General features: G+C 34.3%; 1 protein-coding gene across 1 annotated transcript; it reads left to right on the top strand.

The window, feature by feature from the left end:
- The first annotated feature begins 269 nt into the window (after nucleotides 1–269).
- Nucleotides 270–10,491, top strand: LOC137824592 (cuscuta receptor 1). The gene is made up of 8 exons (XM_068630256.2): nucleotides 270–600; nucleotides 699–839; nucleotides 988–1,146; nucleotides 1,233–1,382; nucleotides 1,471–1,548; nucleotides 1,686–1,841; nucleotides 8,901–9,789; nucleotides 9,831–10,491. Exons 1-8 carry the CDS (start codon nucleotides 270–272, stop codon nucleotides 10,489–10,491), a joined length of 2,565 nt encoding a protein of 854 aa, XP_068486357.2.
- Nucleotides 10,492–18,550: the final 8,059 nt, after the last annotated feature.

The raw sequence follows: 18,550 nt of genomic DNA, 5'->3' as shown, positions 1-18,550 counted from the left end.
ATATGTTTCCATACAATTACGTGATAACTTCGTTTTGATAACAAAATAATATAGTTAGAGAAGAAGAATGATTTAATTAGAAATAAAAATTAATAATAAATTGGATGGTTGATAAGTATGAAGCGTGGTGAATGGGGAAATTAAGCGCGTCATCGACCCTTGAAGAAGTTGTTCGCTAATGATAAAATGCATGCATTGCAGCATTAAAGTATGTAGTGTTGGTGGTTTCCTATTTAAAGGAGGGAAAGCAAATCCTTGATGAGAGGAAGATGAAGATGAAGAGTGTCACACTATTTTTCCTCTTTTTCCTTTTATTCGAAGCCCTTTGCTGTGGAGGATGTTTGAAGGAAGAGAGACAAGCACTTTTGGCCCTAAATTCCCGTGTCGGCACTGCTTTCTATTCCTTTTGGGAACTCCACACCGATTGCTGTGAATGGGAAGGAGTGCAGTGCAACTCCTCCACAGGGAGGGTGGCTCAACTCCAACTGTGGGATTCAATCCAACAACAATATATTAATTACTCCGATTTTTCTGGCTTCAAAGATTTGAAGAACCTCTACTTGTTAGATGGTAATATAGTTGGTTGTGTGGGAGGTGAAGGTATGAATGAGTAAAAGTAGATTGGTCTTTACTAACTTAAAAGTACGAATGTGTGTGTAATGTTGTACCGCATACTCACTATTTTACATACTTTTCAGGCTTGCCAAATCTGGAGCTCCTTTACATCAGTCATAACAGACTGAATACTGCTGCCAGCATTGTATCTTGTTTGGATGGCCTTCCATCTCTTAAGTCTCTTCAGTTAGTTGATAACGGGTTCAATGCATCTTCATTCCACGGTGAGACTACCTATTTGTCTATCTTATTCTAATAAATCACAATAATGATATTTTTTATTTTTATGTAGTTCTTATAATTTTTTAATAATATTTTTTTCACATTTGTTGGTTTCTTTCACGTTATATTGAATACATGTACATGTATAAGTTTTCGAACCTCTGTCATCAATGCTGCCTAATCTGGAAGTCCTTGACATAAGTGAGAATATTTTAACCAATCACATCTTGTCATCCCTTGAGGGATTTACATCTTTAAAGGAACTGTATTTGCAAGAGACTGGATTGGACTCGGATGTTCACATTAAAGGTATAGGAGGTAACTTTTCCATTTCATTAATAAAGATGAGCAGTGGGTTTTTACTTGTTAATTAATGGAGGATATATTCCTTGCAGCTTTATGCTCAAAATTGAGGAATCTTGAGCTCCTTGACTTGTCAGGCAACAACTTAAACCACACTGATATTGGGTCTGCTCTTAGTGGACTCTCATCCCTCAAGTCCTTATATTTAGTAAACAGTGGATTGACTTGGAGATCAATTTTAAGTGTGTTTTCTACATCAGAAATCTTCATTGTTTGCTTTTTATTAGAAAATATATCTAACTATCTATAATCGGAATATTGTACGATTAGATATTTCAAAATTGAGTTATTTGGAGACCCTTAACTTAATGGGAAATCACTTGAATGAGTCTAAGAGGGGCATAAAAGGTTAGTTGTTATTGATAATTGAATAGTATTTTATTTAAAATAGATATGAATTCATTCCAATATACATGCTCCTTATTCTTATTATTATTATAGTGACTACTAATAATTAAGTTGTGCTTTTCAATTTTGTTTATCAGAGATATATAGATTTAAATGGCCAACCAATTTACAAGAGTTGTGGCTGAGTCAAAACAGCTTGAGTGACCAATTTCTTTCATCTCTCAGCGGCCTTTCACACCTTGATTTAAGTCACAATCTACTACAAGGACTAGAAGGAGCCTTAAATATAAGCGGTAACTATATTTATCCATTATTTTAGGAAATTTATTTTCTCCTTTTCAATGTATAATAATATTTTAGAATTAACATTTAATTATTCATTTTGTTTGCATAATTGTACACATTTTATCTTATATTTCATATACTTTAAAATTACTCATTTTAATCTTACAAATATCACTTTAATAATTTTTAATCCGTATACATACATTTAAATTCAATTTTTAAAAATGTTTTTTAATTTTAAAAAAATAAAAACAATGTACTATTTCTCTTAAAATAAATTTAATAAGTCAACTTTATGAGGTGGAGTTAGGCTTAAAGTCCACTTCTTAATATGGTATCATAGTCATTTCAAGTCTATCCTAACAAGTGTTTGTTGGGCTTATCAGGCTACCCGTTATCAGACCTTTATCAGACCACCCATATTATATTGTCCCACGCACAACATGAGGGGTGTGTTGGAGATTTCACATCAACTAGAGATTAGAGTCTTTCATAGTATATAAGTGAGTCAAACCTCACCTCATAAACCGATTTATGAGGTTGATTTAGGCTTAAAGTTCACTTCTTAATAAATTAATATTAGTTATTTCATTTCATAATTAATAAATATATCATAAATATACTAAAAACGTAAGTCCTAATTTGTTCCAAGAGAACTCTGATTCAAAAACAAAATACATCATTGTGAACCTAGACCTAGCAAAGATTAACCTGATCGATTTAGATCTCACATACAAGACTGAAATGTGCCTAATGCAAACAATACTAAGAAAGAGAGATTTGAGATTTGGGATCTGAGAGGCAAATCTTAGTCTAAAATAAAATCTAATTGAATAAGATTATTGTAATCTCTATTATGTTCTATAAGGTGGATTTTAATTAAAAAAAAGTTGAATAATTGGATTAAAAATCTAGAGGAAAGATAAAAAGAATGTGAGAAAAAATGTTCAAAGAGATGATGAAGTTAACAAATTTATATATTTAACATAATTAGAATTTTAATCTTTATTTTTTTTAAACCATCTCTACTAAAAAATCTTACAATCAATATATAAAATAATTACTCTTATTTATTAAGTTAATACAATGCCAATTTAAAAAAATCTATTTAATCAATCAAGTAATAAAATATCATGGCTAATTTGATTTTTAAGATAATTAATATTTGAAAAGTCCATAAATTTCAACACATAACCATTTGTATTATAAAATAAAGTATTGCACTCTTATAGTATTAATTGATAGTATATATTATAAAAACATATTTATCGATGAAAAAAAATAATTCAAATAAATTCAAATTATGGATAGATTTTAAAAATATAGTCCAAAATTCAAAATTTAAAAGATAAATAATCCAAATATAATACGATTCTATTAAGTGAATAAATAAGTATTATAAATATTCTTTTTAGTAGTTTTTTTAATAAAAGTTTTCCTGTTATGCATCACTATGCAATTTGACATCTTGGTTGACATCTCGGTTGACACCTCAAGTAACAACAATCATCTGCCATCACATAAAAAAATTATTATTAAAAAAAAATACAAAAAAGAAATATGAGGGGACTAGACCAAAATTCATATGTTAACAAAAACGATACATAGGTAGACTATACCTATTCATAAAGAATTCTAAGAACATACTAGATAGAAGCATACTATACCAATGAAATGATTCTCTATGAATAAATCCTAAATTAGCCAACTTATCAGCACACACATTCCCTTCACGAAAAATATGAGTAACCCTAAACCTAATTTTCTCACAGTAATTAAGACAAGTATTTCATCGATCACAAAGCATCCACAAAACATTAGTCCTAGTAGTAAACGCAACACAAATCAAGACAGAATCACATTCAAGTCATACATTAGTAAGTCCCATCTTTTGAGTTTCCTCTATAACATGTATAACTCCATAAAACTTATCAACCATAGCAGTCTGAACTTCACGAAACGCAGAGAAAGCACTAATAATGATGGAGATCAAGCTCAAGAGGACATGGAGGCCAATCAACAAGATCAAGAAGAGGTAGAGGCACAAATGGAGGACGCCCATGGAGGTCAAAGCCCACCTCAAAGGATTACAAGAAGCATGTTCAAAGCTTTAGGAGCTAGGGGACATTTATTTTCTCTTTTTGTAATTTCTTTAGTTGAAGGTGCTTAGAGGGAAACATTAGAAACCTCTTTTGTTATAGCATCTTTTAGTCTTTAGTTAGGAGTCTTGGGGGGGGGGGGGGGGGGGGGTGTTAGTAGATAGGTGTAGGATTAGAAAAGGAGGTGCCAAAGTGAAGGAAGAGGTCACACCTTCCTCATGCTTTGTTTTAGGCGCAAATTCTAGAAGCTTTTTGGGAGGGAGTTTTTTGAATTTGTGTAGCTTACATTTCAGCACCTTAGGCTATAAATAGAGGTGCTCTCTTTGTATTTTTCAGATTTGAATTTATCTAAAGAAACTATACTCAAAATTGGAGTGAGCATTAGAGAGCTTTTGAGCCTTCTTCTCTAGTCTTATCTTGAAGGACCATGGTTTCCTCAAGTGGCGGCTTGCACACTCATCTAGGAGCATCCATACTTTTAGTGGCGTGATCATCCAACCATTCTTCCATCTTCATTAGCATTCTCTTCTCCTTCCTTTCTTCTCTTGTTAATTTCCTTGTCTTAGCTTGTTTTCTAGTTGTTTTGGTTCGGCAATTTCAGCTTGTTTTGTGTAGCTATGGTTCATTTGTGTTCTTGGCTGTTTTTCATCTTTTCTTCTTCAATTCCAGCAATTTGATTCGGTTCCTTACTGTTTTGTGTTGATTAATTAGTGTTTTTGCCTTTCATCCATCTCTTTTGGTTCAATTTGACAATATGTGGAACATCCAAATGAGTTTGGGATTTGGTACTAGTTTTTGGTGAGTTCTTGTCTTAGAACAATGATCCAACTCTAAGAAAAGTGCCTCAATAATGTCCAGCTCAAGGTGATTCCTAAGAATGTCAAGAATCATTCTCTATATGGCTAGTGGAATCACATCAAATAAACTCCCCCATACTCTCACGGAAAATACCTCCACAAGTAGCAAGACCATGATATCCCCTAACACCCCATCAGTGTTAATTTTAACCCAACCTCGTGAAGGGAACTCCCATCTAACAGGAAGAGGACGAAGAACTTTACTAGTACGAGTATTTATACCAAAAAACTTAATCACGCTGAAATCCAACATATCATTTTTCATTGAAGCTTTAGACGAATTTCCCATTAGACAAGTTAAATCTTTAATTACCGAAATAGCCCTATAAACATCAATTTATCCTGAAATCTAGCATAATTTCTCATACGCCATATCATCCAAATAGAAAAGGTTATCACAAAAAGCTTAATCAATTTAACCAAAGGACTACTATCACTCTTAATAAAAGAAAGAAGATCATCCTTATTAGAGAAATGAGAAGTAAGAAAAACCTGTCGAACCCAACTTCAAATATGCAAAGCATTAGAACATTCAAAAAATAAATGTTGAATAGATTCCTCGTGCTTTTAACAAAGCGTACACATAGAACATATATGCAAACCCTTATTCTGAATATGATGATCTGTAGGAAGCCGCCCTTGAAAAACTTTCCAGATTACTAGAGTTTTGGAAGGCGGAATAGATGAAGACCAAATGAATTTACCCTAACCACAGGGAACTCTTTGTTCCAAGAAAAAAGTCCTAGCCGATTTAAGAGTGAAACGACCAGACTCATCTAGAATCCAATTAGGAATATATTTTTCCTCCCTAACCACGATATGATTAAAAAATGAGGCATCTGTTGTAAAGACAAGGAAGTATTCCAATCACAACCTGTCCAGAACTGAGAGAGTGTATTCAGAATGCTAGCACCATCAGATAACCCTGCAATATTTACTAAAGAAGTAGTAGAACACCATTTATCATTCCAAAAGTTAATAAAAGTACATGTACCAACATTCCAAGAAGTATAATCAAGTATAGTAGAATAAAATTGCTTAATTTCAGGCCAAAGAGATGAGGATCTATAAACCATTCTAAACTCGTATTTTGATTTAAGAACCCTGGCTTTTAGGAGAAAAGACCAAGGCATGTTGCTATAAGCAAAGTTCCAAGCAAGCTTAAGAAAATATGCATTATTTTCATGAAGAAGATTAATAATCTTCAAACCTCCATTCTCAAGAGGAGAAAAAATCGTATCTCAATTCACGGTAACTATGCCTTTTTTCATAATATTACCAGTCTAAATAAAATTTTGACACCACTGCTCAACTTTCTTAAGTGAAACAGGTCATTTATACATATTAAAGCTATAAGCTAGAAATCCAGTAATCACTGTATTGACCAACTAAATTCGACTCATCATGCTAAGAGATTTACCTTTTCAAGATGCTAGCTTCAATTTGACTTTATCGGGCAAAGGTTGAAGAAATCGATACTTTGGAGCACCAACAAAGATAGGCACTCCTAAATAATCGAAAGGCAAACAACCATGACTATAAGAAAGAATACATTGAATTTTGGTGACACATCTTGCAGAATTATCCATGGTAAAAAAACTACTCTTAGAATTATTAACATATTGACCGGAAAAATCACCATATGTTTTAAGAAAAATACTCAAATTTCCAAGAAACTTATTATCCCCTCTACAGAAAACCAATATGTCATCAGCATATAAAATATGGGAGGGAGTGAGATAACCTTGCGGACTAGCCATATGTAGAATTTTCTTATCATTCACAAGCTTAGAGATACCTCTACTAAGAACTTCCCCTGCAAGATAGAAAAGTAAAGGAGACATGATCACCTTGTCTGACACCTCTACTGCAAGGAAAAAAACACACCAAACTGTCATTTATTCTGATAGAAACATAGTTGAACGGAGAATTGTTCTAATCCAACCGACAAACGAAGGGTGAAAACCAAAGCGTGTCAAAACTAATAATAAGAACTTCCAACTCAGTGTGTCAAAGGCTTTATGAATATAAACTTTGTAAGCCACATTACCTCCTCTAACCTTTTTAGAAAGCATGGTAATAGCTTCAGAAGCAATATCAATGCAATCTTGAATCTGTCTACCATGCACAAACCCATATTCATTAGGAGAAATGATTCTAGCAGCCACAAGTGCATGCCTATCCGCCAGTATCTTGGAAATAATCTTAAATTTGAAATTAGCAACAACAATTGGTTGTAATCTTTAATGGAGTGAGCACCTTGAATATTAGGAATAAGAGATACCACATTATTGTTCATTCTAGGAAGAACCCAGTTTTTCTTAAAAAACTATTGAACAACATTGCAAACATTTGTCCCAATAATTTCCCAGCAAGAATGATAGAAAACACCAGCAAAACCATCAGGACCAGGAGCACTATTACCATTAAGATTAAAAACAACATTCTCGATTTCCAAAAAATCAGGACATTTAATCAACATCATATTCTCCTAAGAGGAAACTACCTCGGGAATATAAGTACCAATAAAATCCTCCATATTACTTGTATCCAGAACATTAGAAATAGACTCAACATAAAGAATTTTATAAAAGTCCAAATTATGATCATCAATGAGTTTAGGATCTTGAATAACCTCATTATCAATCCGTGGATGATTAATCCCACTAAAATTATTTCTCCTCTTAACCACAACATGGAAAAAAGTAGCATTTCAATCCCTATCTTTAAATCATAACATCTTAACCCTTTCTTTTCAAAACAAATATTGACAGTGAAGAGCATGATCAAGCTTTTCCTTAGCAATCTTTTCTTCATAGATAAGCCCATCAATATCAGACAAACTAGTAGTCTCTAAGTTTTGTTGAATACCAAGGAGGAAACCCTGCTTAAGAAGAACTGCATTGTGAACATTACTAAAAGAATTATTATTCTAGTCTTGGAGCTCAATTTTCAACCTTTTGGCAAAATAAACATAGGACAACCAACAACCTTATTAGCCCAAGAATCATGAAAAGCTTCATACATGAAGTGTCCTGAAGCCACATAGAAAAGAAACGAAAATTGTTAACCTTCCTTAAAGAATTACTAGCAAGACTAGTAAGAATAACATAATGACCAGAACAATTTTTAACAAGAACATGATAAGTACAAGAACCTCATTCATCTAGACAAACTCCATTACATAAAGCCCTATCCAGTCTTCTATGAATTATATGCAACCCTCTCCTTCCATTACACCAAGTATAACAAGATCCAGTAAAAGGCATATAAGAAAGATCATTAGTATTAATCCAATCAAGGAATTCATTACAAGAAACCTGATTAGGCGCCACCACCCTTTATAGTCATCCGCCGAGAGCACAACATTAAAATCTCCCAGAATACACTAAGGTCTTATGAAGAAACTAAGATCCCTCCACAAAAACCGTCTAACCAAGTATGTGTTAGGATCATACCTGCACAGCTAAAGCATTTATTATGCAGAAGACAAGTTACAAAAATAAATTGATCATTGACCAAGAAATTTTGGACAAGATTAGAAATCGACAAACACAAATGAGGAGAGGTTTTCACTAAATGCATATTAACATATTTGAAAAGGATATCGAAAGCATCAGTGTACGACATCATAGGTTCAACAAGAAAAATGAGGAGAGGCAACATCTAAAAACTACTAATAATAACTGGATGTATCATGCAGGGAAAGAAGAATTCGCATGGCCATCTAATCTGCAATTCCTTGGACTAAGTGGAAATAGTTTCAATAACGAGGTTTTTTCTTCTCTAAGTGGGATTCGACATCTCAAATTTCTTTATATAAGAAGAAACCAATTGAAAGGATCTTTGGATATTAGTGGTTAGTACTAAAATTATCATCTTTTTTTTCTTCAGCATGGCAATCCTTTGTATGTATTTGTATATATCTGTAAAATACTGTTACACTCTGTACAATGGTATATTCAATCAAACCTTTCTCTATCCCTGCGTAGGATTATCATCAAGCAATTTGGAAATTCTTGATTTCAGTCAGAATGATATCACCAATTTTGTTGTAAACCAAGGTATACGTGCAATTGATATTTCATACACTTCATGTTTAATTTCTCAGATTGGCCTGGGCTTAAGATGCTGAAGGAATTATCCATAAGCTATAATGAATTCAAGGGGCCACTTCAACCATATTTTGCTAACTTCTCATCCCTTAGGAAGTTGGATCTTTCTAATAATAACTTTACTGGTAATATTGGTTCTAGCCTTGCAAGTCTTACATCCCTAGAATATCTAGCTTTTGATGGAAACCAATTTGAAGTCCCTATTTCATTCACACCATTTTTTAATCATTCAAACCTTAAGTTCATCTATGGCAATGGGAACAAAGTCATACTGGATTCACACTCTTCTATGAAAAAATGGGTTCCAAAATTTCAATTGCAAGTACTCAGTTTGTCTTCAACGACTGAGTCCCATTCTCTCCCTATTCCAAGCTTCCTTCATTACCAATACAATTTGACTTATCTGGATATCACTGGATGCAAACTAGAGGGAGAGTTTCCAAAATGGTTGTTGGAAAACAACACAAAAATGACATACCTTGTTCTTAAAAATTGTTCCTTCACTCAGTTCCAGCTGCCATCTTATCCCCATCTCCACCTTGCAGAAATGAATGTATCCGACAATGCAATATCAGGTCAAATCACGAGGTACACTATCAGTTCATTTTTTCCAAATTTGGAAAATTTAGATATGTCTGAAAATGCAATCAATGGTTCAATTCCTCGTGAATTTGGCCGAATGACATTACTGCAAAAATTGGATCTCTCAAATAATCATTTGTCAGGACAAATTCCACATGAGCTAAGCAACATGAGCTCTTTACAAACATTGGATCTCTCAAATAATCATTTGTCAGGAGAAGTTCCACATGAGCTAAGCAATATGAGCTCTTTACAAACATTGGATCTCTCAAATAATCATTTGTCAGGAGAAATTCCATATGAGCTAAGCAACATGAGCTCTTTACAAACATTGGATCTTTACCAAATGTGCAAGAGAGAGCAAATCTCACTTCAAAGAGGAGAACTGACACTTACGTAGCGAGTATCCTTGCTTACATGTCTGAAATTGACTTATCCCACAATAAACTTAAGGGCAATATCCCATCTGAGCTTGGAAACTTGACAAGAATTCATTCATTGAACTTGTCGCATAATTTTTTGACGGGGAAAATTCCAACTACATTCTCCAAGTTGCATCAAACAGAGAGTTTGGATCTTTCATTTAATAAGCTGAGTGGGGAAATTCCAACACAATTAAGTGAATTAACCTTTCTTTCTTCATTCAATGTATCTTACAATAACTTGTCTGGTGCAATTGAGAGAAAGGAACAATTTCTGACATTTGAAGAGAGCTGTTTCATTGGTAATCCATTACTTTGCGGACCTCCACTGGCAAGAAGTTGCAATCCTGCGCCTGATGTTCTTCCAAATGACTCAGACATTGGTAGTTGGGTGGACATGTTAGTTTTTTGTGTGACCTTTGCCGTGTCCTACACATCATTTTTGTTGGTGACTGCAGCGGCTTTGTACATTAATCCTTACTGGAGGCAGTTATCCTTTTACTATGCAGAACTGGTGAGCCTGAATTGTTTCTACTTTATCAAGGACAGTTTGTGCAAGTTATGTAAAATTGGAAATGCGTAACATCATATTACCCTGTGTGTCTAAAACATCACTATCTTGTGTGTTAGCTCTAAGTGTGATGCAATAGTTAATTAGTTATGTATACGTTGTATGAAAATCCTATGTACTGAGGAAGACTAGTTTGTGCAATAAAAGTCTTTTTTAGGCACGTCATTATAGCACAGATACTCCGATAAGAGGTAGCTGGTATCGTGCAATGAGAAAACTTATTTAAGGAGAGTTTTGAAACAAAAATTGAGTTTGACAAGCGTGAAATGGCAACTCATATGTATCCTCTGGTGCAACAAGGAATTCAGAATCACATAATACTGTAAAAAATGCTTGTTGGTTAAATACCATGTTATTAAATTGTTCAGCTTGTTAATATTTTATATTTTTATTTATGAAGCATGAGCTTTCAACCTTAATTAGCAGTTTCTAACTCTTCTCGAGTGATTATTTGGATACCACTATCCATCTCAATTGTTAAATTAGAAGTGGGATTCAATCAAATTGAACTTGGAGTAAACAATGTGGCTTAACCAACTTAGTATCAGAACATGGAATGAGTCCAGGTCCTTGGGTTATAACTTTGATCCTGAAGTCATCAAATTAATCTTAATGAGCATAAGAAAGGTAGTTTTCGTGTATGTTTGTGCCATGTGAGCATAAGAAGTCATCAAATTAATCTCTTGGGCGAACTATTAACAAGCAAAAAGCTCAAAACTAGGTTGTATAGAAAGATCCCAACTAGGAACTATATCCAAATCGAAAGTCTAAGTTCCTTTGACAAAGTTCTATGGGGCAAGTTTTCTGTATAGGTGTCCCACTGACATGAACCTCCCTTAAGTTAACTCTGAAACATTAAAGACTCAAATTCCACGAGGATGCTCCTGCAACAGCTCTTAAACAAGTCATGAAGTTTACAAATGAACCGTTCTTCTACCAAAAATCAAATTGTTAACGATAATATGCTTACCTGAGCAAATGAAAAGCAATCAGGAAAAGCTTTTCATAAAAGGTGATTCTACCAAAATGTACTCTTCAAGGCTTAGTCTCAAACATGAGATTGTTCTGAATTTAATGGTAGATAGAAAGTCCTACCCTATATTATCCAAGGCACCAATAACAAACTAAGATTAATGCTTAATGCCATTTTAACAGAAAATTCTTGAGTAAATCTAAGGTTTTCAGTTAATCAAATAAAGTAATTGTATAACATATGTTAAATCACGGTGTTCATGATCGTAATCTATTACAGAACAACTTTGTATTAAACATCTACCTTCTTATATCTTTTTATTTTTATATGCAAAAGTATCACTGTGGGATTATATATATGTTATACACCGATACTTTTACATATCTTTTTTGTTATATATATATATATATAAGCTTAAACAACAAAGAATTTGTACATAGCATATAAAAAAAACCTATCTTAGTAATTTTCTTTTAAAATTAGAGTAAAATTTAAAAGTACATGTAGTATGCCCAAACTATAAAAGTACATATGCACTACCTTATAATGATGAAGGTAGAATTTTTTGTCATTCTTAGAAACTGGTGAAGAATGTTACTAGAATAAGATTAAGGCAAAGTAATGCTTTCTTAGGGAAGACGATGAACAGTGATCAACTCAATGGTGAAAAGCACAGCATGAAAAAATGGGGTATGAAAACCCTATCGTAGTAATATAACGCATAGCAATGAAGAAGTAACAAAGGTTGTTTCTTATTACTTATTCATTAAAATGAGGGTACATGGACATATAGTACTTGGACTGGTGCAAAAAAGAATGGGCTACCGCTTATTTACAAAAAGAAGAGCCTAGAATAATAACTGTAACTAGAATAAAAACAATAACTAAGAAACCGTAACTAAAACAGAACATACAGTAACTAAAACAAAACAGAAAAGACATTAACCAAAACAGAATATGTTATCGGTCCCCTCAAGCTGGGAGTATATATTTTTCATTCCCAGCTTGGAATGAATGAACTTGAATGTGGTTGGAGGTAAATGTTTGGTGAAAATGTTCGTTGTTTGCATGGTGGATGATATGGGTAGCAGCTTGAGGAGACCAACAGTGATTTTTTCGCGAACAATATGGCGATCAATTTCTATGTGTTTGGTTCGCTCATAAAAAAACATGATTAGATGCAACTTGTATTTTTGAACGGTTGTCGCAGTATAGAATAGTGGGTTTGACATAAGAGACATGAAGGTTTTGGAGGAGATATGTTAGCCACTGTATCTCACAGGTGGTGGCAACAAGTGCCCTAAATTCAGCTTCTGATGAACTCCGAGAGATGGTTTGTTATTTCTTATATTTCAAGGAAATAAGGGAATTTCCCAAATAAACCGAGAATCCAATTATGGATTTTCTTGGGGTAGGACAGGTTGTCCAGTTAGAGTCACTAAAAGACTTTAGTTGGATAGTGTTAGAGGTGTGGAAGAAAATATCAGATCCAGGAGCATATTTGAGGTATCTCAGAATTTGAAACGCTGCTTGTTGGTGAGCCTTTGTAGGTGCAGTAACGAATTAGCTGAGATTGTAGACACTGAAGGTGATGTCCGGTTTGATGTTGGTGAGGTATAGCAGACGACCAATGATTCGTTGGTAGGCAGAGGACTCTGTTTCAGAGAGTGGTGTGCCTTCATCCAAGGATAGCCGAGAGGTATGAGTCATGGGAGTGGGCATAGATGCCCAGTCAAGCATCCCAGTTTCATGCAAGAGGTCCGATGTGTATTTTCTTTGGCTTAGGTGAATCCCTATAATGTTGAGTGCCACTTCAAGTCCTAAAAAGTACTGTAGATCCCCAAGATTTTTTATTCGAAAGTGCTCATCCAACAATTTGATAACGTGAGAGATTTCCTCAACATCATTGCCAATAAGTACGATGTCACATACACAAGAAGGGCAGTAGTGTTAGTGCCATTGTGTTTTAGAAAAAGTGAATGATTGACATAAGAGATGACATAATTTTGTGAGATTAAAAAGGTGGACAGTTTAGTGTACCATTGTCTCCCAGCCTGCTTGAGGTCATCGGTGCAGTTTGCATACACTAGTTGTGGTGGGCAAGGAAATTCCCGGTGGAGGTTTCATGTATACATCTTCATCAAGGTCTCCATGCAGGAATGCATTATTGACATTAAGCTGTTTGAGATTCCATTGGTGAGCGACAATTAGGGCAAGCAGTAGCCGAAGAGTGGTTAGCTTTGCAACTAGAGCAAAAGTGTCTTAGAAATCCAACCCTTCAAGTTGGGTGTAGCCTTTGCAACCAAGCGGGCTTTGTATCTTTCGATGGTGCCATCAAAATGTTGTTTGATTTTGTATATCCAACAACATCTAATAGCCTTCTTTCTAGGGGGAAGAGAGTGTTAGAATGTATGGCTTTAAACTAGAGGGGGGTGAATTGTTTAAAGGGGGTTTTCGCAAACTTTTTAAGCTAGAATGAAATTCTTTGCAAGAAACCAGATTAGGAATTTAGTTAGCCAAGAAACAAAGCTCAAAACAGTAAAGTAACAGAAAAACAATCGGTTGTTTCGTAGAAACAATCGGTTGTTTCGTAGAAACAATCGGTTGTTTATACCAGTAAAAATAACAACAACTGAAATTAAAGAGTTTAAGGAAGAGAGAGATGCACAAACAGTTTATACTAGTTCACTCTTAAACCAAGAGCTACATCCAGTTTCCCAGAAACCACTGGGGAATCCACTAGGTAATCAAAACCAGATTACATACACACACCACCATAGAAGTGACCTTAATCCCCTTAAGAAACACACTTCCTTTGGCTCAACACACACACACCAAGAATGTTGATCTTGACAACCTCAAGAGCACACAACCCTTCTTGGCTTTACCACACCAGAATGTACACAGTTTTCAGAACAAATTACACTTGTTACAGAATCAACTGAAATCAATACAGATGTAATCCTATTCCACTTCTCTCTTGAATAACCAAAGCTCAAAGTGAAAACTCAAATGTTTGAAAAAGCTCTTTGAAAAACTCAAATCTGTTTTTCTTTCTTGTTGTTTGTTATAAAACATTAACAAACTATTTATAGCATTCAGAGAATGGTCAAAGCATTTAAAGCAGGAGCTTATTCGGTTATAAAAACATTTAAAGCTCACTTAACTAACAAAACTGATTCTGTTAGAGTTTTCAAACAAACAATCGGTTGAAAGAGCGAATCAATCGGTTGTTTTGGTTTGACAGCAAGTCAACCATCCAAAACAATTTTCAAACTTTTTCAAAAACACCTAAGTATAAAACAATCGGTTGTTTCGACAAAACAACAGATTGTTTTTCACTTAGTTTGATAAACACTTTAAACTTAAAATATTTGAAAATACTTAAGCTTTAGATTCAACAAAGAGTGGATTACAAAGATAAACTACCCCAGATCCTATTCTAAAACACATCAACAACTTCAAGCAACTCCAGCCTTCCATCAAACGCTAGGATTTTAATTCTTCAAAGCTTTGATCACACTTGATTCAACAGAGAGGTGATGGTCCAAGTATGATTTTCCTCTAAGGCATTCAATTCTTCTTGCATAGCATGCTTCCAATAGAAGTGTTTAGAGGCTTCCTCGTAGGTTTTTGGTTCCTTGTTAGATGAAACAGAAAGAACAAAAATTTTAAATTTTGGAGATAGAGATTGAAAAGAAATAAATTTAGAGATGGGGTATTTTGTACTTACAATTTTTGTGTCTACAAAAGTTGTGTGCAAGTCTTCCAGATAAGTTGGAATTTTTCTTTGCCACATAGATCTTCTAGGTGGTGTGGTTGTTATTTCTTCAATATCATTAGTGTTCTTAGTGAGATGCTCTTCAGATACACCGGTAGTGATTTCATTGGTGGTATGGTCAGTGTCATGGTCAGTTTCAGGTAGCTGGGTGATGACTGAGATTCTTCTCGTCCTCCTGCTTCTCCTTCGGCACTCGGTCTCGGGTGAACACCGGATGGTGGGGGTACCTGCGAAGGCACTCCGACGCTCAAGTCAGTAAAGCGGGTGGTCAGCTCTCAGGTAGGTGAACAGTAATAAATGACATACCTTACTCCTTGGAATGCGTGCTATTTATATTATTCTAATGGGCCTACCTTGTTGGGCCCGTTTATCGAGGTGGATATCGCTTAAGGTTGCATTACCTAATTGTTGATGATGGATTAACTTCACTGATCTTGGTTTGAGCGTTAACCGTAGTAGGGGTCGGCCGTCGGCCAAGTTCCCATGGTAGGGGTCGGTCATCGGCCAAATCCCAGTGGTCTCGGCCAAGTCTTCTAAGGTCTTGGCCAAGTCTTATGAGGTCTCGGCCAAGACTTCTAAGGTCTCGGCCGGGTGGGTCATCGGCCTCGTCATCTCGGCCACATCTCTTGAGTCTCAGCCAGGTTCCCCTGGTCTCGGTCAAGTAGGCTCGGCCTCGGGCAGTCAAGTGGACCTCGGCCTCGGCCTCGCCCATACATGTACACTTTTCCTAAGGTGTTTTATTATTTAATAGAGGATAACCATGACGTGTTTTGGTTAATGAGTGGGTTTACCATTAAAAGATTTGTATCCAAGGGGACAAGCATGTTTTTTGTAACAATTTTCAATAGTATGAGCACTCATTCTACAAATCTTTCTATTATTTATGCTTTTGTAAGTCCCTTTTTCTTTGTTGTGAAAATCGTTCTTTTTATAACAAACATTTTCGATGTGACCAACTTTACCACAAAAATTACAAGTAACAGAAGTGAAGCTAGAGTTACAATAACACTATTGACATTGGTGATCAACGCATTATTGATCAGTTGGCGTTCTTGCTGCACCACAAAAGAGAAAATTTTGGTGATAGGTGGTATACATTCTAAAAGAAGTACATAAGACCTTATATTATGATATTGATCATTCAACCCTCGTAAAAATTGCATAGTCTGATCTTCAAGTTTTCTTTGATTGATAATGATCATAACAGAACAAGAAGAAGTTATCTTGTAAGTGCAAACAGAGTTAGGCCTTTCATCCCAGATAACTCTAAGTTTGGTAGAATACTCAGATACAAATTGATCCCTTGACACAGGATGGCAACATCCATTTGTAAATCAGAAATTTTAGAAAAATCCCTTATAAATATCTAGTTTTGAAATCGTTCCAGATTTCTATGCCTAAGTCATTCCAAAATAATGCTTCCTAATAATGCTTCCTGAAGGAAGATGATGAACCGTGATCAACTCAATGATGAAAATCACGACATGTAAAAAAGGGGTATAAAAATTCTATCGCAGTGATATAACGCACAACAATGAAGCAACAAAGACCGTTTCTTATTGTTTATTCATTAAAAATTAGGGTATAGAGACATATAGTACTTGAAGCGATGAAAAAGGATTGGACTGCCGCTACAAAAAGAAGAGTCTAAAATAATAACAGTAACTATAATAAAAGCAATAATTAAAAAACAGTAACTAAAACAAAACAAAAAAGACATGAACCAAAACAGAACCTGTTATCAAATATGCTTGATTTCTAAGAAGCACCATCACGAAATTATGAAATTCAAATATCCTCCAGTCCTCCCTCCACTACTTCATATTGAAATTTAATGAAAAGGACAAAAGAGGCACAATAATCAAATCACCGACCAATGGTTATCAGTGAAACATTGATATCATATCAAGAAATTCTATTCTGTCCTAAAGTTTACAGTGTCATATGAATAATAAACATTAGATATATCTCTATGACTAGTAAATCCAAAATCCTCGTCATAATTCTACAATTATCGATAACATGCCCTACTCTTGAAATTTGTTCACCTTTCCCTTTTACTATAGCCAGATTCATTTTATAAGATTCGTTTATTGTGTTTGCACGATGAGCAAAACCCAGCCTCAGGTTGATGAAGTCCCACATAAAAAAGTTGGTTTTTATAATTGTTGTCACCATCTTTTTGTGTTCCTTTCTATCGTGTTGGATTTAATATGGTCAAAGATCAACTAGTGGTGACCCAAAAGAAAGGAAGAGAAAAATGTACTGTTGAAAATTTTATCCATCTAGCACATATATAATAATTTACCAATGCTTTTGAAGAATTCATTGTAAGGAGTGCTTAGTGACCTGTACTAGAACACAAATACTTTATAGTGGTCCAAGATCTCAAACCTTTTTTACATTCTCTGACCTTTGGTGGAAACCTTGTTGCTTTGATGCAAACAATGTCTTATGGAAGATGAAACACAATGGTAAGATAGCACTATGAAAGTGAAATAACATAAGCAGAAGAGACAACTGAGACTTATCAGCCTTCTTGCAAACCCAGTTATGTGGCTGTGACTTATCAGCCTTCTGCAGTTTATCACTACACTCTCTTTTTCACTGTTTAATTACTTACTACTCTAACCGCCATAGAAGTAGTGAATGTGGATAAGAATCATTTAAATCAAGAGCAGTAATGAATGTGGTTTGATATTGCTATGTTGTATGATTTGTTAATATCTATGTCATAAAGTTTGGACATTCACATCTTTTGATTCACTTGTCAAGAAATGTGAATGTAATCTTGTAATTATGTATTATAATGTTTTTTACGGTTTTCCAAAGTCCACGGCACCAATCATAAATCATCTTGTGATTTTAACCTTCACATTTGTTAGTTATATGGGTGGTAATTAGAGAAGTTAATATAATTTAAAGTTTATGAAATTGAAGTTTCACGTGACATTTTCTTATAGGGTATGCCTTGTCTAATAAAGCAAAAGTGCCCAAAGTATTAATATTAGTCTATTATTTCTATTTATAAGAGTTAATTAAAAATTTAAAAATAATTGAGTTAGTAAATAATAATAAATTTCTCTTAATAATTTTTTAAAATTAATCACATTATTAACTTTTTTCACTTCTAACCATTTGTCATGATACAATCTATCTTTTTAAATTAAGAGTGTTTTAATATAAAAATAATTATTATAAGAAAAGTGAGGACTAGAAAAATAATAATATCACTTTTAATTTGAGTCTTATAAATAGGAAAGAGTACAACTCTTTATATTTTTTTCCTAAACAATTCAATATGCAATTTTGATATT

The sequence above is a fragment of the Phaseolus vulgaris genome, chromosome 8, assembly GCF_051622355.1.
Source record: "Phaseolus vulgaris cultivar YP4 chromosome 8, ASM5162235v1, whole genome shotgun sequence".
Lineage (NCBI taxonomy): Eukaryota > Viridiplantae > Streptophyta > Magnoliopsida > Fabales > Fabaceae > Phaseolus > Phaseolus vulgaris.
The sequence above is the reverse complement of the archived record's forward strand: the minus strand, read 5'-3'. Positions and strand labels throughout refer to the sequence as shown.

What these genes read in the sequence shown, in the direction of transcription:
- LOC137824592 (XM_068630256.2), top strand. Translation starts at nt 270, where the DNA reads ATGAAGATGAAGAGTGTCACACTATTTTTCCTCTTTTTCCTTTTATTC. An exon ending in TGGTTGTGTGGGAGGTGAAG is followed by an intron (nt 601 to 698) that starts GTATGAATGAGT and finishes CATACTTTTCAG; the next exon opens with GCTTGCCAAATCTGGAGCTC. An exon ending in TCAGGAGAAATTCCATATGA is followed by an intron (nt 9,790 to 9,830) that starts GCTAAGCAACAT and finishes TGGATCTTTACC; the next exon opens with AAATGTGCAAGAGAGAGCAA.